This window comes from Prunus persica, chromosome G8, assembly GCF_000346465.2.
Source record: "Prunus persica cultivar Lovell chromosome G8, Prunus_persica_NCBIv2, whole genome shotgun sequence".
NCBI classification, from domain to species: Eukaryota; Viridiplantae; Streptophyta; class Magnoliopsida; order Rosales; family Rosaceae; genus Prunus; species Prunus persica.
The window spans coordinates 17415729-17435577 of record NC_034016.1 but is presented as its reverse complement, the minus strand read 5'-3'; the positions used below and the strand labels follow the sequence as shown (position 1 = coordinate 17435577).

The window sequence follows — 19849 nt, the reverse complement described above, 5'->3', positions numbered from 1 at the left end:
GCCATCATCATCTTTGTGTGTGGAGCAGAGGCTAAGTCTTTTGAGAAAGAAGCATCTTCTAAGAGCCAGTTTGGCTGCCAAGCACAGCCGCCAGGGTTCATGGTGCCCTGCACTGCAAAGCATCCCTGAGGAAATTTAATTAAGCTTTGATTAAACTATGTTTTTCCAGTGATTATGTTCGACTAAATACGTTTAACATCTCACTTCGATCACTGTAAATTTTTTCCAATTCATATTGGTTTTCTCCTTCAACATAATGAAACTTTCCTTGTTGGTTCTATGATAGCTTGCTAATGCTAGCTCTAGCTTAGCTTTCATGAAAACATCCAAATGAGAATTGTCAAGAGAGGATTTCCATTCGCATATGTGGAATTAAAACACTTTTTTAGAGAATCTCGACAAACAAAAACCTCTTATGTCTAGTTGCATAAGTTCATCTGCCTAAATTTTACCTTCATTCTTCCTTTTTTTTGGAGAGAAATTTCCTTGTTACCGGTTAATATCCTTTTGTGTAGAATCCGTCCTAGGCGTGCCATGATTCAATATTTGAGAGAGCCAAAACATGAAACACAAAATGTAATTATACAATCATTTTGGGCAATTGATGAGATGTTCTGTAGTAATATAATAAAAATTTACTACTATATGTTCATTTTAGAATGAAAAATTGGCAACCATTTATTTGTGGTGGAGGAGGGGCCATAAGCTTAACTAGCACACATGCTCACGCATGTGCCAATTGGTTTTATTTTTTTATTTTTTTTATTTTTAGAATTAAGAAAAAATAACAGGGTAGTTATGTTCTATAAAAGTAGGACCTATTATCTTATTTTGTTTTTTAATTTTAATTTTTTTAATATTAAAAAATGTGAATTTACGATATTATCCTCATTTAATTAATAATTTCAATTCTTAATGTTTGAATTAACAAAGGGCATTTTCTGGTATTTTGAATGTTTCACCATTCTCTACCTTTTGCTTTATATATATAGATTATATTAAAAAAAAAATTTATCTCCACATGATGGAAAAAATGGGAGGCCAAAGTATGGTTCCGTCCTTGTAATCACGTAATAAGTATTGTAAACAAAGAAAAAAACGATCGGCTTTTACATACACTTTTTGGGGGCTTAAAATAGCTGGGCCCAAACAAATTTGGGCCCGTACAGACCGTTACTCGTGCATATATCCATCTAAATTAAAATCAATAAAATAAGAGTTTATAATACCCAGTTTAAAACCTAATCAGAAATAACGGCTACTCTTCAATACCCGCGAAGAAGAAAGAAGAGAAGGATAACGAGAAAGAGAGAGTTGCTGAGAAATGAAGTTGTAACGGCTATTTTTCCAGCGCCTAAATCCTGAAGCCATTTAAAAATGCCTGCAACTCTCGCTCACAGCTCTTACCTCTACAAGTCCACCGCACCGCCAAGCCTTTTGCGAAAACGAGCTGCTGAGCCCAAAGCCAACCAAAACTCCGACCAGCCAAAATTTCCTAAGGGGGTTTGTAGTATCAGAAAACAATCAAAGAATTCAAACACCTGCGAAGTCCAAAACTATGCGCTCAAACAGGCACTTCGTGAGCATGTTGAATCTGGGTGCATGGAGGATGCACTCTGGGTGTTTGAGAAAATGAACCATTTGGATACATATTACTGGAATGTGATGATTAGAGGTCTCACTGATAATGGGTTGTTTCGAGAGGCGATTGATTTTTATCATAGGATGCAGAGCGAAGCTGTTCGAGCTGATAATTTTACCTACCCATTTGTAATCAAGGCGTGTGGTGGATTGTCATCGTTGGCTGAAGGCCAAAAGGTTCATGGCAAGTTGTTTAAAGTTGGGTTGGATTCGGATGTTTACGTGGGGAACGCGCTTTGTGCGGTGTATGCAAAACTTGGTTGCATAGAGTATGCAGAGAGAGTGTTTGAAGAAATGCCTGTTAAAGACATGGTTTCTTGGAATTCCATGATTGGTGGGTATGTTTCTGTTGGGGATGGTTGGAGCTCGTTGGTGTGTTTGAAAGAAATGCAGGTGCTTGGGATGAAGCCTGATAGATTCAGTACGATTGGCGCTCTTAATGCTTGTGCTATTGAGTGTTTTCTCCAAACTGGGAAGGAAATACATTGCCAGGTGCTTAAATGTATGCTTGAATTGGATATCATGGTTCAGACCTCGCTTATTGACATGTACCACAAATGTGGTAGAGTGGACTATTCAGAGAGGTTGTTTCATGAGATTTCTACCAGGAATGTTGTGGTTTGGAATGCAATGATACATGGATATACTCTAAATGCTCGTCCATTTGAGTCACTTTCTTGTTTGCAAAAGATGCAACATGCTGATAAATTGAATCCTGATGCTATCACAATGATAAATTTGCTCCCTTCATGCACCCAAGTAGGAGCTCTATTGGAGGGTAAATCTGTCCATGGTTATGCCGTTAGACGAGGGTTTCTCCCTCATATCATCTTGGAAACTGCTCTGATTGATCTGTATGGTGCCTGTGGCAGGATGAAATCAGCAGAGCGTATATTTGGTCAGCTGGCTGAAAAGAATTTGATATCATGGAATAGCATGATTTCTGCATATGTACAGAGTGGACAGAACAAGGATGCCTTGGAACTATTTTGGGACCTCTTGAGTAAACATCTTGAACCGGATGCAATTACAATTTCAAGCATCATACCTGCCTATTCTGAAGTAGCATCACTAGGGGAGCGGAAGCAAATGCATGGCTATATCTCAAAGTTGGAGCACAATTCAAATACCTTCATCTCGAACGCTACTGCTTACATGTATGCAAAATGTGGGAATCTAGAGACTGCACAAGAAATTTTTGATAGGATGATATCCAGGGATGTCAGTTCATGGAACACTATCATTATGGCATATGCCATTCACGGGTTCGGGACAAAATCCATTGACTTGTTCTCCAAAATGAGAGACGAGGGCATTCAACCTAATGAGAGCACCTTTGTTTCCTTGTTAACAGCTTGCAGCGTCTCGGGCATGGTCAACGAGGGTTGGAAATACTTTAACTCGATGAAACTGGACTCTGGTATTGATCCTGGAATAGAGCATTATGGTTGTATGATTGATCTTCTTGGTCGAAAAGGCAATCTTGACCAGGCCAAGATTTTTATTGAGGAGATGCCATTGGTGCCCACAGCAAGAATTTGGGGATCATTACTTACTGCAAGTAGAAACAACAGAAACATAGAATTAGCTGAACTTGCTGCTGAGCGCATTTTAGCCTTGGAACACGATAACACCGGATGTTATGTCTTGCTTTCGAATATGTATGCTGAAGCTGGGAGGTGGGAAGATGTCGAACGGATAAAATCTCTTATGAGGCAAAGAGGACTGGAGAAAACTGTTGGATGCAGCTTTGTTGAGACCAATTGTAGGCTTTACAGATTCATCAACCAAGACAGGTCCCACGTCGAAACTAACACAATATATTCTGTTTTAGATTTAATTTTGAGGAAGATAGGGGAAGACAAATATGTTCATAGCATCACCAAGTTCAGGCCGTTGGATTTGAAGAGAAAGAGAGCAAGTTCTGCAGCGAGTCACAGTGTAAGATTGGCAATTTGTTTCGGGTTGATCTCCACAAAACTCAGAAGCCCTGTTGTTGTTAGGAAAAACACGAGGATCTGTGATGATTGCCATATTGCTGCAAAGAAGATTTCAGAGATGACCAAGAGAGAAATAGTTGTAGGGGATTCTAAGGTCTTTCACCACTTCATAGACGGGAGTTGCTCTTGTGGTGATTATTGGTAACTTTTGACTAGTTTTATAGAAAGTTGTGTATATACTCTATATCGTCAAAAGTGGATGAAACATAAGGAATTGTTGAGGAAAAAAATAATAATAATAAATCCGCCGCCGGGAGTCGAACCCGGATGAATTGACAATCCTTTTTAAGTTGTGCTACAGCAGATTAGATGTTCATTATACAAGTGAAAATTTATATAAAAGATATACATATATACAGTCCCATTCTATTGAGGGATCCCTCAAATAATTTTATTTGAGGGACACCCTTTAGGGTACCCTACAATTTTTTTCCCAATGATCCAAACCATTTATTTTTTAGGTCTTCATTTATAGATCATCCTTACAAAAAATTAGACAAATCGGAAACTGTTTCGACATCCAATTGTGTCTTACAAAATCAATGAACACGGTACTTCAAGAAAATGCTAAAATTTCAATAACTTAATTGAGTGGTCAAATGATATCGGATTCAAGTGATTTTTTGTAGAGATGATCTTTGAATGAGTATCTACAAAATAGATGGTTTGGATTAGTGAAATACAATCCGGAGTGGGGCCTACAAGGGATGTCCCTCAAATAAACTTATTTGAGGGATCCCTCAATGGAAGCTCTCTGTACATATATATATATATATTACAGTTATATTGTAAACATCAGTAATTGTTGGGAAAAAAAAAATTCATTCCGCCGCCGGGAGTCGAACCCGGATTAATCAACAATCCTTTTAAGTTGTGCTACAGCGGATTCTATATTAAGCAGACAAGGAAAACCATATATAACTAATATAAAACTGAAGACCCGTGCATAGAAAGGGCACCCACTGGTGTTAGGAGGGTTTTCTAGGCCCAAATTTTGTTTCTGCTAGTTGTTTTCTTTTGGGCTTCGGCCGATGTAACCAAAAAGAAAAATTAAAAAGGTGTAAGGTATTTCAAAAATCGAAATTGATATATAAAAAAATTTCTCTCAACATAAAGAAAAATATTATCATATGAAGAGTTAGGGCTAGTTTGGCATTGATGTGCTGTGAAAATAATTGTTGTCAAATTTGTTGTAAGAGAAATTAGCTGTGAGAGAAAGCAGTTTGGCGTTTGGTAAACTTTTTGTTAAAAGTGCTATTGGTATTAATTCCTGCATAATCAGAAAATGAAAGCACATCATTAGTTACTTTCCCTTATAGCTTTCTCTCACAGTAATTTTTAACAATAAGTGATTTTCTCATAGTTTACCAAACGAGCTGGGCTTCCCAAAATTTTTAAAAAATCACTTACCACCCCAAATAAGCAATGCCAAACTAGCACTTAGTCAATACAAAATGATAAAGAGGGAAAATATTATATATACCACATTTATATATCATATTATGTACCAACTTTCTAATAAAGGTGGGGCCAATTATATTGGTGGACTCTACCTCTATTAGGGAGACAGTACACAATGTAGTATATAAATATGGTATGTCTAGCAGTACTCGATATAAAATTAGCTGTACAAAATAAATCCACGAAGTAAGTACTTTTTTTTTGTACTCTATTTTTCTATTTTCTTTCATTGTAACCAAAAAAGAATATAAAATATCTGTACCGAACAAGATGTCCACTTCAAACTGACTTTATAATAGTGAAATTGTTGGACAACATAAACGTTTTTTCCTTATATTTTGATGTAACATCTCCTTTGATGACGTATGTGCTTCCCTCATGAGAAGATTAGCACTTAAGTAATCTATATATATATATATATGTATATAAGGCAAAAGACAGAGAATTGTGAAATATTCAAAATACCAAAAAATGTCATTGGTTAATGCAAATATTAAAAATTGAAGTTGTTAATTAAATGTGGATAATATGGTAAATTCACTTTTTTTTTCATATTAAAAAAAATTAAAATTAAAACCAAATCAAATAATAGATCATACTTCTATAAAACATAACTACTCATGTTATCTTTTTTTAATTTTAAAAATAAAATAAAAAATAAAACCAATTGGCACGTATGTGCCAAGGGCCAGTGTCCTATTAAAGATAAAATCCTAATCATAATACTAATGACTGTGCTCCCAAAACGTCGTAGTCATGGTCCCATGAAGGAGTTGGCCTTAGGAATAATTTATTCGAAACATGTGAATATATATACCCACCAGTCTCTCTGAGCACATTTGATGTTGAAAATTTGCTAACACAACATTTTGAAGGTTGGCTTGGCCCCCAAATCTTAGTAGGATGCACATGCATTGCATAATTATTATTGGACCAAAAGTTTACCTTATTTCATACATTAACAGTACGTCAATGCATAACATTTTCAAGGTTGCTTGACCCCAAATCTTAGTAGAATGTTGCACATGCATGTATACGTAGTAGTGGACTCAAAATTCACCCGATAAATATGTAATTCTACCCGTTAAATATAGACATTGAATATTATGTTGTATTGAGAAAACTTCATTTGTGCTTAAATTAAATTTGAAGAAAATTGAGTAGAAGTGAGCTTTGCTCAACGCGAGATGTGATGTCTTTAAAAGATATGAATATTCTATATAGAGAATCTTGAGTCCCACATTGGAAAACTAAATAAAGTTGTTTAGTGTTTATAAGTGTGGGTCTTCCCACACCAAGTAGGTGAAAGACAAGTCTAGTGAAGTTTGAATTAGGGCTTAGCCAATCTAAGGTAAAGCCCAATTTTCATTTCACTAGGCTCATCTTACATCTACCTTTACCTTTTATGATTAACGGTATTCTATTTGTGTATTCATTATACACATAAAACATGTTTTTTATTTAATTTTTGTTGATGAGAAACAAGATTTTATTAATATCTGAGCAAAATGTTTTTTATTTAATTTTTGCTGATGAGAAACAAGATTTATTAATATCTAAGCAAATTACAACTTAAGGGGACAAAGGTAGTGAAGAAGAACAAGAAAACTCATAATATCCAAATTGGCTCTTCTTTATTTGACAATTCATAAAAGCTCGGTGAATGAGAATGGGGTTAAAAACAAAGATAAAATATATTGGTTTCAAACCGACGTACACCCTAAATTAAATATATTGTTATAAATTATTAACAAACTACATGTAGTTTAATGAAGAACAAGGGTGTCATTTAGATATGAATTATGAATTTAGATTGATAATTCAAGTTTGACATCGAGTTGAGAATTCAGACCAATAAGAGTTGAACTCATCCGTTAAATCGATTAGACTATTCATCGCCCAAATCTTGAGGGTTAAACACTACACTTTGATAATTAAAATTAAAAAAAGAAAAGCACAAAACTCATTCCGAAAAAAACCTTCAAAATATACAATTCCACAAGAATATTTCTCTCAAATAATTTTTTATTAATAACAAAAAAAAGAATTTAAATTCTCTTCCACGAATCAATCATGTGTTCGGCGATTAATAAATCGAACACAATGTATACCTATTCACAACTCACCCACCACCCAAATAAAAAAAATTAAAAAATGTAAAAAACATTCTATACATAAAAGTCTCACTCACACTCTCTGTACTGTCTACCAGTCAAAGTCAACACTTAACTTTCCAAAAATACCCCTGCCCCTCTGTTCAGTCAACCTTCACGTACTCGTCGTCGTCCTCTTCATCATCCTCATCCTCCTCATCCCCAATCTCGCACCCATTCCTACAAACGCCCCCAAACACATCCCTAACTCCACTCAAAACGACGTCGCCGAGCCACGAGAAGCACCCGACCCCGTTCGTGCCTTCGCAGAGGCACTTCTCCCTGAGCATCCGCAACAGCCCCTTGTCCCCGACCTCGGGCGGCGTGGACATCGGCTGCAGGTAAGCCAAAGCCGCGTGCTTTACGAGCGGGTTCTTTATCGGAATCTCGTGCCAGCTGGAATTCTGCGTCGGCGACATGATCGTCGGAGGCGACGCCGGCAACAGGTCCTTGAGGCTGGTGTAGGTCACGGTCTGTATCGTTATCATCTCGATATCGGAGATCTCGATTTCGCCGAAGCCGTTGGGCAGGAGAAAGCTCGGAGAATGGGAATGGTGATTGGAATTGGGGTTAGGGTTAGGGTTTTTAATCGCGGAGATCTCCATATGGGATTGGGATCTCCGTCGTTGATTTTGATTCGGAGAAGTGATTAGAGTGAAAGACCGATTTTTCTCAGAGAGAGTTTGCGAAGCGGGAGAAGAGGAGTGGTTTTTAGGCACTGAGGGGATTGTGCACGCGCTTAATTAGCGCGTGGGAGGGGTCCACAGATTATTTTGGTGGGCCATATGAGAGTGCTGAATCCATTTGGGAGCACCACGTGTAAAACTAATATTGGACTGAATCAGTTTGTTTTGTTTTTTGGCGGGGGTGACTATTGATTAAGCTTGGTTATTCATATGGATGACTAATTACTAGTATGAACACAAGTGGATATTCTTCTTCTTAATTGTTAGATTTATATTAGGTCAACCAACTCTGTTTCTAGGTTCCACACAAGGATTGACAGTTTGCCACCGATTTTTATTTTCTAATACACCCGAAAATTATGCCTTAACATAAAATTTTATAGTTAGAATATAATTTATAAATTGGCGATGTCATGGATTAATTATTTTTAAATTAAGATTTAAATTTAAATTTAATAGTAGTATGAATTCGTATTCAATACGAAAACGTTTTTAGCCGTCAATTGGTGAGATTACATTTTTATAGTAGGATTTAGATTTGCGAATATAATTATACTTGTTCGTATAAGATACAAAACGAAAACCCTATCGTAGATGTATTTGTGTGTTGAAAGTTTTTATCTAGTATGCACGATATATTATGATAACTTTGACAGATAAAATGCTATTCAGTTCAATACAATATTTGCAAAAGAAATTAACTTGTCTGTGTCTTTTGGTTGCATGGTAACCTATAGGGTCGGCCTTGAGCGTGTGCTAACTAGTTATGCGCTCAAATAATCATCAGCGTGTGCTAATTAGTTATGCGCTCAAAATTATAAATGGCTCACCATATTAATTTGAATATTTGGTCCACTAAATTTGATTAGCTTATTTGGTGATAAAGCCCATGGTGGATGATATGATAAGCCTACTTGGATAGCTCGGAGTGACTCACCCTAGTGAGAAATGGACAAATAAGAAAGGGTTTGTGTTTTTATTATCAACAAGGGAAGATGAATTGAAGTCTAAATCTTTTTTAACTTTGAAAAGAGAAGTATCACTAAATTAAGAATTAATTGATAAAAAAAATTATGTATTGATGATTTCAAATGAGGATGTTTTATTTCGTGGTGTGGATAGAGTATAACCAAAACAAATATGGCTACTAAGATGGTGCTTTCGATTGGCAAATAGAACATAATGGGAGAATAAGAATAAGAATGGGAATGGGGATAGAATCAGTTTTGTTGGTTGAAAATGAGAATCAAAATATGGAAATTAATTTCATTGTTTGATTAACTATCATAATGGAATAAAAAAAAGCTTAAATGTCGAAATGGTCCCTGTGTTCTACCTTATCTGCCAATTTAGTCCCTGTGTTATTAATTTGGCCAATTTAGTCCATGTGTTTGTATATGTTAACAAATTTGATCCTTTTTGTCAAAATTATGTTAAAACCTATAAATAAATAAAAATATTTAATCTGTAATTAATTATAAAGATTTAAACTCAAATAATAATAATGCTAAAATGATTAAAAGCCACACAACCTCAACCTCAAATGGTCTCGATTCCTGTAGGAAAAAAAAGGGTTCTTAGTTGAATTGATGCCTACTCTTTTCTTGCTACAATTTTTCTTCTTTCTTATGTTTAAGATTTTCTCATACTCTACCCTTCATCTCTCTCTCCTCTTCGATCCATTGGCCTGAATATCATTGACTTTTGCTGCAGCGAGGATGATCAATTAGCGGTAGAGCCATCAAGGTTACGGTGACCGGCTATGAAGATCTTCGTGATTTGTCAGAGAGGAAGCCAAGAGAGAGAGAGAGAGAGAGAGTTGTTGTGGTTAGGTGGGGTTGGAATGGTGGTGAGGGTGGCTATGGTTTGGGGTTGGAGTGGTGGTGGTGAGGGTGGCTGGATTTGGGAGGTGGTTGAGGTGTGTGCGCGAAATTGGGGAAGGTGAAATTTAAAAAAAAAATATTTCATTTTCAGATTGAATTTAAAATTTTATAATCAATTACCGTTTTTATTTTAATTAATTTTAAATATTTTATATTTTATATTTTGAAGGGAATGGACCACATTGACTAACATATACAAACACAAGGACCAAATTGGCCAAATTAATAACACATGGACTAAATTGACCTATGAGATAAAACACAAGGACCATTTTAACATTTAAGCCATAAAAAAATGTAAATTATTTAAAGGCTCTGGAATCTGAAGTCCAAAGTTTGAGGTCTGGAAGTTAGGGCAATAGCATACCAATCCCCATTGTATTGGGCCATTCTCTTTTGACCATTACCATTTGAAGTATGGGCTGTGTTACAATTTGTTACCCACAGAGAAATTGCATCAATTCAAATTTTGTTTAAACAAATTGTGAACGATTCATACGTGATCTTTTTAAAGAGTATTCTGATATTCAAGATATCGATACAAATTCTTTTTAAAGGATCAAAATGGATTACTTGAAATCCAAATATATATATGTTCTCACACAATTACAAACTTTTGTGCACTCTTAACATATGAGGAAACCATTAATTCTAAACATTAACTAACATTCCTAAACTAGAAATACCACAAGGTAAAAATATTTTTGTTGCCAAAGTTAAGAAATGAAGGAGAAAACTAACCCGCACGAGAAGTTGTAAACACACCAAAAATCTCGACCAATCCCACCAACAATCCATAATTTCAACCCAACACTACAAAATTGTTTTTGATTATCTATTACAATTTACATCTAAAACAACCTTTGGCATCGCTAAAACAACTCTCATGCACGCTCAAATCAAATCTTTGTCTTTCTTTTTCTCCAAGTGCGTCGGCAATGCAAAACTCTCGTCACTCAGAGGCTGAAGCAGACTCGTGGGTGGACGCTGAGATAGACGCGTGGTGGTGGACACAAAGAGAGTCACTTCGCTAACATTACGACGCATCGGTAGCACCGCAAATCCACAGTAGTCTGTCAGTTTATCTCTTCCTTTTCATGGTTAGCTTCTTCTTCTTCATTTTACTCGTTTGCTTTTTACATTTGCTTTACTTTTCTTATGTACAGCAAACCCTTTTGGGTTCTTTTTGGTTCCTTTACTGAAATTTCTTGAAATCGGTCACGGATCGTTAAGCCAAAAAAGAGGTACTTTTTTGGGTTTCTTTTGATTGATTCCTTGAACCCTTTGTTGATTTGGAATTGGCTCAATTGGGAAGGTAGATTTGGTTTTTATGGCTGTTTTGAGAGAACCCACATTGCTATTTGGTTTATCTGATCAATTTGTGTTGCTAGTTTTAGTGGGTATTTTGTGTTTGTGTTTCTTGTGCCGATTTGCCTGTATTTTTTGTGTGGTTATAAATTCATATCTTGATTTGAGATGATTCCTTTGTGATTTGCGTAAAGAATCTTACTTTGGTTGCATGACAAAGACTGAACAAAAATCTTCTGCCCAACAAATACGATTCTGAAATGGTAAAGGAGTATGCTTTCTGTAGAGTTTTGTTAAACTTTTTAAGAGAAGTTCAATGAAATACTCCTGGTTAGGTGTGCACGGATTGGTTAGGGTTTGATTGGGAAAGTTGTTGGTTTTGAATTGAAAATTATGCTACGCAATTTAATAGCTTGCTGATTACTAGGAACAAAGTAAGCTTCTTATCATAGTGGTTAGTGAATTGAATTGGTTTTCTCTTTGATGGGCACCCTTATACTGTAATTTTCTGTTCCTTTTCCAATTTGAACTTTCCAAATCTTGAAAACCGTGCTTTTCTATTGTTGAATGCAGAAACATAGAAACTCACTTGCAAAGCAAAGTAATGCTAAAATGTTGGACAACAATATTCCTGAGTATGTTGGTTTGGGGGAAGGGTCCTCTCACAACTTGCAGAAGTACCAGAAGGTTTCAGTTATACCTCTTGTATTCTTGATCTTCTATGAGGTCTCGGGAGGGCCATTTGGCATCGAAGACAGTGTCCAGGCAGCCGGTCCCCTTTTAGCCCTTCTTGGTTTTCTGGTTTTTGCAATCATATGGAGTGTTCCAGAGGCCTTGATAACTGCAGAAATGGGTACTATGTTCCCTGAGAATGGAGGGTATGTTGTTTGGGTCTCATCAGCTTTGGGTCCATATTGGGGCTTTCAGCAAGGTTGGATGAAATGGCTTAGTGGGGTAATTGATAATGCTCTATACCCTGTTCTGTTTCTGGACTATCTGAAATCAGCAATTCCAGCTTTGGAAAGTGGTCTCCCAAGGACAATTGCAGTGTTGGTTTTGACTGCGATTCTCACTTACATGAACTACAGGGGTTTAACAATAGTGGGTTGGGCTGCTATCTTGCTGGGGGTGTTTTCACTTCTTCCTTTCATATTCATGGGATTTATAGCAATCCCGAAGATAAATCCTTCCAGGTGGTTTTTGGTAAATCTGGACAGCGTAAATTGGACTTTGTATTTGAACACTCTGTTCTGGAATCTTAATTACTGGGATTCCATTAGTACTCTATCAGGGGAGGTGGAAAACCCCGGTACAACTCTTCCGAAAGCTCTCTTTTATGCTCTTATCTTGGTTGTGTTTGGATACATTTTCCCCCTTCTGATCGGTACTGGAGCTGTTCCAGTTGATCGTGATCTGTGGTCTGATGGTTATTTCGCAGACATTGCTAAAATGCTTGGAGGTGTATGGTTACGATTCTGGGTCCTAGCAGCATCTGCATTGTCAAACATGGGTATGTTTGTGGCTGAAATGAGCAGCGACTCCTTTCAACTTCTGGGTATGGCAGAACGTGGGATGCTTCCTTCAATCTTTGCCAAAAGATCTCGTCATGGTACTCCTCTTGTTGGAATTTTATTCTCTGCATCGGGCGTTATTTTGCTCTCGTGGTTGAGCTTCCAAGAGATCGTAGCCGCGGAGAACTACTTGTATTGCTTCGGAATGATTATGGAATTCATTGCATTTGTGAAGTTGAGGATGAAACACCCAGCTGCATCGCGGCCGTTTAAGATACCTGTTGGTACTGCCGGAGCGATTTTGATCTGCATTCCTCCGACACTGTTAATTTTTGTAGTTTTAGCTCTTGCTTCTCCAAAGGTGATGGCTATAAGCATCTCTGCTGTGATCATTGGGCTTGTTCTGCAGCCTTGTGTTGAGTACACAAAAAGAAATAGATGGTTTAATTTCTCCATGAATTCTGACCTTCCAGATATCCATGCTCCAGATCATCAGTGTAACGAACCTTGGATTTCATGAATTCTAGTAGCCATCTTGGTATTTTGACATTGTTGGTTGTCTCTGAACAGTGAATCCTAGTCCTTTTACTTAATTCTTGAAATCTGTCTCATGCATACATTGTGCATAAAAAAAAATGTGGTTTTGCTATGATTTGAACATTGTAAGGGTGAGAAAACCAATGAGCCGAAATTTGATCACCATTGCCGTCACCACTTGAACATCTCTTTCAGTCTCTAGGACTTAAGATAGTTTATTCTTGGTTCTGGATTTTTGTCTTGTTTTTTGAGTTCATACGTGACACATATTCCATTTCTTTGGACCAGAGCTTAAGCTCACACATTAATTGGCAGGTTTTATATCTGATGGTGCTTCTTATGCTCGCTCAATTCTTCAATTAAAATATAAAAAAAACTATTTTGCCGTGCAAATAATAGGTCCCTAAAAAAAATCTCAATCTTGCATCAAAACAAACAAACTTGTGACATATTTTTGGAGTCAAAGTTTGGAAGGGAAATGGGAAGTGTTATTGGGATTCAAATTTGAGACCACTGAACCCGTTGGTGATTTGACAATTATCGTCCTCATCAAAAAAGCCATTATCCCATTGCTTAATAACTCAGGTTCTGCTCATTTTCTCTAATGAAATGCCAACCCAATGAACAATTTTGATGGTTTTTGTGATATGCTTGCCAAACAGTCCCTTGGAAAGTGCCTACTAAGTGAGGCTTGCATTTTACAATTTGGGGCCCCCCACTCAAAATGCGGAGGCCGATAGGTTGGTGAGGCACATGCAAGCTGAACCTGACTAATATTTATGACATGTTGTCATGTTTCTAACATCCTCTCTTATGAGTTGCCACAAGCTGTTGTGTCTGCAACTTACAAAAACCAGGCAAAATCCACGTGGCACTCACACAGATGAGGAGCAAGAACAAAGAAAGATGTATTTGCTTTCAACCTTACTTCACCAGCTAATTCGGTTTCTGTTAAAATTGCAGTCTTTGCTATTGAACGGATATTACAACACTTTCTTGTCTATATAACACCGCTGGCTTTTTGGCCTTTATGGTAGAATTGAGCCAGAACAAGTAAAAAACAGATCTATAGGAAATAGCAAAGTGTTCTCTGTTTCAGCAGCTAGTGGAAAAATTATGACCAATTACACACTTTCATAAACAATATGAGGCTCATAAAGTGCATAGGCTGATAGAGGGAGAAAAAGCTTAGAAGAAAAAGAGAGGGAGAGAGAAGAAAAATGGGTGTTCAAAACAACACACCAAGAGCTTCACCAAGGAGAAAATCTACCACCCTTCAACACCTCTTTGATCTTGATTCAAAGACTGAAACTGGTATTAATGGAAAGAAGACTGGCACCACCAATATTGGGTGTTCTTCTTCCAACTTGGAAAATGAGGAAATTCTTTCTTCTATTTCCTTTTGCACCTTTGTCTTCACCTTCACTGATCCAAGTGAATGTGCTACACAACAAGAACTCAAAAGGAACAAGCTTTTGCAGCTTCTGTCTGTGGTAAAATCCTCAAAGAAGCCTCTGCATGATCAAGTTATGTCATCTCTCATTTCTATGATATCTTTGAACCTCTTTAGGCCTCTCCCTCCTCCTTCCAATCCCTCCAGTGCTGCAGAATTCCCTGATGATGAAGACCACATATCTACCTTTTCCCCATTATGGTCACACCTGCAGTTAGTTTATGACATCCTCATCCGGCTCGTGATCAACACAGATCCTAAGTTACTTAGAGGTTACATTGATAACCAATTTGTTGTCAATCTTCTTGCCTTGTTCCAATCAGAAGACCCGAGGGAACGTGATAGTTTGAAGAATGTGTACCACAGAATATATTCCAGATTCACATTCTACCGTTCGTTCATGAGGAAATCGATGAACGATGTGTTTTTGCACTATGTGTTTGAGACAGAGAGGCATTGTGGGATCAGAGAGTTGCTTGAGATATGGGGAAGCATCATCAATGGCTTTACAGTTCCACTAAAAGAAGAGCACAAGCTGTTCTTGATGAGGGTGCTTATTCCTTTTCACAAGACCAAGGGGATGCAAGCTTACCATAGGCAGCTGGCTTATTGCGTGTCTCAGTTTGTGCAGAAGGAGCCTGTGCTTGGTGGGATTGTTGTTAGAGGGATTTTGAGGTATTGGCCTGTGACTAATTGCCAGAAGGAGGTTTTGCTGATTGGGGAATTGGAGGAACTGGTGGAGAATATTGACCCTGATCAATATAGGAAGTTAGCCCTGCCTTTATGTCTCCAGATAACAAGATGCTTGAACAGTTGGAACTCACAGGTACATGGTTTTTTCTTCTGGCTTGCCAACTTTCCAATCAGATATCAAGAATCCAAATCTATCTTCTTTTTCCTATGCTTTCTTAGCAAACAAACAGAACATCATTAACAAATCCATAAAAAATTGAATACCTATCATTTTTCCATGCTGGAACTGGTACAATTAAACTGTATGCTGATGGCTGCTAAGAATGAAAATTTTCCCTGTAAAAGCCTCTTGAAATCCTGTTATGCTTTGAATTCATGTTTAAGTTTTACATAGCTTTAGTTTTAGCTTTTGGGTCCTGCATTTATTGTTAAGTACTATAATCTTCTGCAATCTTCAAAATTCCATAGAGAATTCTGAAAGTACATGTCACATTGTTACCATCATGGTCTTAACAAGTGCTATATTTTGTTTTGTGTTGGATTTAGGTAGCGGAGCGAGCACTCTACGTTTGGAACAACGAGCAGTTCGTAAAGATGATATCGGTGGCAATGGAGGAAGTGTTTCCAGTTGTGGTTGAAGGAATGGAGAAGAACTTAAAGTGGCACTGGAGCAAAAGCGTCCGACAATTGACAGAAAACGTGAAGGTGATGCTAGAAGAAATGGATCCAGTTTTGCACTCCAAGTGCCTTGAAGAAATTGAGCTCAGAGAATCCAAAGCTCACCAAGCAGAAATCAAGAGGAAGGAGAAATGGGACAGAATAGAAATGGCAGCAGCCCAGCATCACAATCAGCATCAGTTCCTCCAACCACCACATTTCTTATGTGTTTCGCATTGAATTTAAAACTGAAATGTAGACAAAAGTCTCTGCTGGCTTTTGATTTTGGTTTCAAATTTCCATTATACAAGGCATAACTATAAATAGTCTTCCTAATAATTATAAGCTTAATGGGGCATTTGGTAAGAAAAAAGATACAACTGTTCCCTTCCATATGAAACCAACCAACCCAGCACAAAATGCCAGCCAGACCAAGATACACACACACACATATGCAAGTACATTTGTAACATATTAAACATTGTTTATCAACTAAGGGTAGTTTGTTCTTGCCTAATTGTGTGACCAAAGTACCCAGTGGCGTAGCTAGACTTGGTATCTTGGGGGCAACATCTTAAAAGCTTACCAAGAATTATACATAGTTTTGTAAGTTTCGTGTGGACTTCAAAGACGTTTCTGAAACTTGGGGTTCACAACGATTTCAGGCCTATGGCTATGGCCTTGAAAGTACCTTATAATCGTTGATCAAGTGAGATCACGTTAACATGTAGGATCTAATTTTGATTAGAGAATTTTACTCTCTTAACTAAATAGGTGTACATTTTACTTATTTACATGATTTCAATATGGTGGCTTAGAAGGTACGGAAAAATTGTATGACAAAGACATGTGAGATTATAGTTGTTAGTTACCTAACTCTTTTTAAACCAAGTGTTAGTGAAAGGGGACAAGGATCCTTTTTCTTGTAGTGAGGATTACAATGAAATGAAGTTGGAACAAGGCAGGCCGGCCACTTTGAAAAATTGAAGTTGAAATTCAACAATCCCTGAAGGAGGAAAACAAAAATAAAAAAACAAATCAATTGTCTGTCCTGTCACTTCAGGATTTTATTGTAATTGTAAATCTAACAGGTTTTTTTTTTTTTTTTTTCATATTTTGGATGTCCGAAGTTCAAATCTCTCGTTTCTATATCAAACGAAAAAAAGCCCTAAAAATTGACCATTCATCTCTTGATTTTGAATGTCACCTAATTCTTGGGCGTACAGAAGTCATGTTGCACCTTGCTCAAACTTTAAGAAATGTGCCTAAAACAATACTTCAATTCTCTTTTGTTTTTTAGTCTAAAGATTTTCTTATGAATTCAACAAAGGAAGGGTAACAAGAAAATTACCAAATACTTATGACAAAGTAAGGATGGAACACATGATATTAACTCTAACCTTTCTCTTTTCCACTGTCACTTATCATCAGCAAAAGATACTTTGACATGCTAATATTTGGACAATTAATTTTTTTTTTTAATTCAACAACGGTATTAATGAGACTTGAACACGATATCTTTTCCAATAAAATGAGGATTAGAGGTCACTAGACCAAATAATCATTGACATAAAACTATCCATTGATGTCAGGTGTTTAAGTAATAATCCACCTGATTCAAATGAACTAATTCACAAAGGATTTTGTTTTTCCCTCAGTAATTAATATTCAATACGCTGCGCTTTGACTCGAGGCCAAACAAAACGGTGGCAGTGCTGCTGTCGTTGGTTTTCTCCCTTCGTCCTTCTCTCTCTGTACGACTGTGCGCGCGCGCGAACCAAAGCGACCAGGCCGAGCAGGTGAGCACCACCACTTTTTTCTCACTTTGTATAGGAGGTGCGTTTTTGAAGTTGTGGGTAATTCGCAAAACTGCGGCCTTTCTTTTGTGCTTCATGAATTTATTGAATGTACATAAATCCCAAGAAAAAAAAAAGTAAAAAAGAATGAATTTTTGCTTGAAAAATGACTGAAAGTTATTACATTTCATGGGATGCAGCTTCGTAGATTTATTTACAGAAGATTTTAGGTGGGCTGGGGCTGGCTAAGAATTTGCTAATGAAAATAAGACCCAATTGAAAATTTTAGGTGGGTTTTCTGAGTTGAAGGATAAGGAACTGAAATGATTTTGTTCCCACTTAAGCTGAACCATAATTGGCTTCTTTGTTTGATTTATTTTGGGTTGGGATTGTCTATATAATAATATGTTATTCATGGCTTCTTTATTTGATAATTGCTTCATTGTTTGAAACAGCTTGCACTATTGGTGTTTTATATATGTGCGTGTATAATTTCTCATGCTGTTCGGCTATTTTGACCTAGGATGAGGGCTGTTTCGCAGTCAGTGGCAAACTGTTCAGGTTACTATCTCCTCACTGTTCTCTTGGATATTACTTTATTGGAATTTTTACTCCATTTACATTTCCCATGTTGTGATGCTCAATTTTTACTCAGTTTTTTCTCTACTCCATGGCAGGTTTGATTCATAATTCCGGTCATGCTAAACTGCCATTTGGAATTAGGAAATATAATGGGGCCAAAATTGATAATTACGATTCCATTTCAATGGCATCTAGAAGGGTAATTTTATCTTTTGTTTTAGAATTCATATTTTGTGTCCAATTATCTATTAGATGCTCGCTTATTCAGGATTAGGGTTTTGTTATTGCAGACTGTTAAAGGAGGGATTCAATATTTGCCTGCACGTCGTATTGGCACCATATGTGCTGCATCTGTGGGGAGGGATCGTCGTCAATTGAGCTTTGATGATGATTTACCTCAGGATCCCTACTTTTTGAGTCTTGTCAAAGAAGCAGTGTGGTAATTGTCCCTCTCAAATCATAAAATTGTCAATTGGCCTTTGATAATTCGGATCCCCAGTTGGTGGACTTGCATAAGAATAACAGTTATATGTGATTAAGAGAGTGATGTTTTATGGTTTTTCTCCATTTTTAGGGGTTTGAGATCGTTATTCATTTTTCTGGTTGAGCAGCCTAGTCAGCTGAAGTACATTGAATGGCCAGGTTTCCGTAGCACGGTATGTGCAAAAACGTATAGTACACTATAAAGGTGTAAAATTATGAATCCTGTATTGTGAATTTGCAGAATCTTAAGTCAACCTGTGGATACTTATTTGGTCATTTTTCATGGGGTACAAATGCGATTACAATCTGAGGTGGTTTTATTGTTTCGTGCAGCTGAAGACTGCTACTCTGACTCTTGTTCTTGTGGCGCTACTCATTGTGGCACTTTCATCAACTGACTCTGCCCTCAGCTATCTGTTGGCTTTGATTCTCAGGCGAACCCCGTAATCAAAGATTAATACCAGAAGATGGAGCTCTGCTGCTAGATTCAAGCCCCTGCTAGTGATTACAGGCATAGTTAGAAATATCTGCCTCCATTTGAATGCATAACCCTCACTATTTTGTGTATTTTTGGCCCAAACTGCAGCATAATACCAAATGATGAAGACTAGCTTTTCAGCTTAATCTTGTGCTATATCGTTCTGCCCGTGGTTCGTTAAGACAGTCCTTTCCATATGCATGCGATGGCTAATTAAACCATTAGAAGCTAATTTATTTTGGTAACCACCCAGCCAAACAACCCCAACCATAAAAAAAATTTGCAATCCCAATAACCAAAGCTGATCAGATGACGGATATAAGGTTACAGTTATGACTTTAAATGTTGTGATTCCAAATTTAGGGTTTTAAATGATGGCACAAGATTAAGTTGTTTCTTTAGAATATTACAATTCATATAAATATATAATAATAAAACATAGAAAAATAGGTTTCAAATTATTCAATTGAAAGATTTTTTAGCTTGAATGTACCATCATGTAATTGGTTTCAAATTAGGGTTTTTCA

At 36.9% G+C, this 19849-nt stretch overlaps 5 protein-coding genes across 8 annotated transcripts; 4 read left to right on the top strand and 1 right to left on the bottom strand.

The window, feature by feature from the left end:
• On the top strand, positions 1250–3930 carry LOC18767203 (pentatricopeptide repeat-containing protein At4g35130, chloroplastic). Its single transcript, XM_020569790.1, has one exon. The coding sequence runs from the start codon at positions 1378–1380 to the stop codon at positions 3784–3786; it is 2409 nt and encodes an 802-aa protein (XP_020425379.1). The 5' UTR covers positions 1250–1377; the 3' UTR covers positions 3787–3930.
• Positions 6961–8260, bottom strand: LOC18768692. The gene has a single exon (XM_007199166.2). The coding sequence runs from the start codon at positions 7858–7860 to the stop codon at positions 7360–7362; it is 501 nt and encodes a 166-aa protein (XP_007199228.2). The 5' UTR covers positions 7861–8260; the 3' UTR covers positions 6961–7359.
• On the top strand, positions 10449–13363 carry LOC18766548 (probable polyamine transporter At1g31830). 2 transcript variants are annotated; one of them, XM_020570684.1, is made up of 3 exons: positions 10449–10899; positions 10991–11068; positions 11706–13363. In XM_020570684.1, exon 3 carries the CDS (start codon positions 11745–11747, stop codon positions 13161–13163), a length of 1419 nt encoding a protein of 472 aa, XP_020426273.1. In that variant the 5' UTR covers positions 10449–10899; positions 10991–11068; positions 11706–11744; the 3' UTR covers positions 13164–13363. The 2 variants fall into 2 exon arrangements, with proteins under 2 accessions (XP_020426273.1, XP_007199817.2); XM_007199755.2 differs by lacking the exon at positions 10991–11068 and having other exon boundaries at positions 10449–10924.
• LOC18766486 (serine/threonine protein phosphatase 2A 57 kDa regulatory subunit B' beta isoform) lies at positions 14202–16319 on the top strand. The gene is made up of 2 exons (XM_007201581.2): positions 14202–15459; positions 15873–16319. Exons 1-2 carry the CDS (start codon positions 14401–14403, stop codon positions 16221–16223), a joined length of 1410 nt encoding a protein of 469 aa, XP_007201643.1. The 5' UTR covers positions 14202–14400; the 3' UTR covers positions 16224–16319.
• Positions 17636–19469, top strand: LOC18766813. 3 transcript variants are annotated; one of them, XM_020569621.1, is made up of 6 exons: positions 17636–17782; positions 18303–18340; positions 18457–18560; positions 18652–18800; positions 18936–19017; positions 19178–19469. In XM_020569621.1, exons 2-6 carry the CDS (start codon positions 18304–18306, stop codon positions 19289–19291), a joined length of 486 nt encoding a protein of 161 aa, XP_020425210.1. In that variant the 5' UTR covers positions 17636–17782; position 18303; the 3' UTR covers positions 19292–19469. The 3 variants fall into 3 exon arrangements, with proteins under 3 accessions (XP_020425210.1, XP_020425207.1, XP_020425208.1); XM_020569618.1 differs by having other exon boundaries at positions 17640–17782; positions 18235–18340; XM_020569619.1 differs by lacking the exon at positions 17636–17782 and adding an exon at positions 17801–17819 and having other exon boundaries at positions 18235–18340.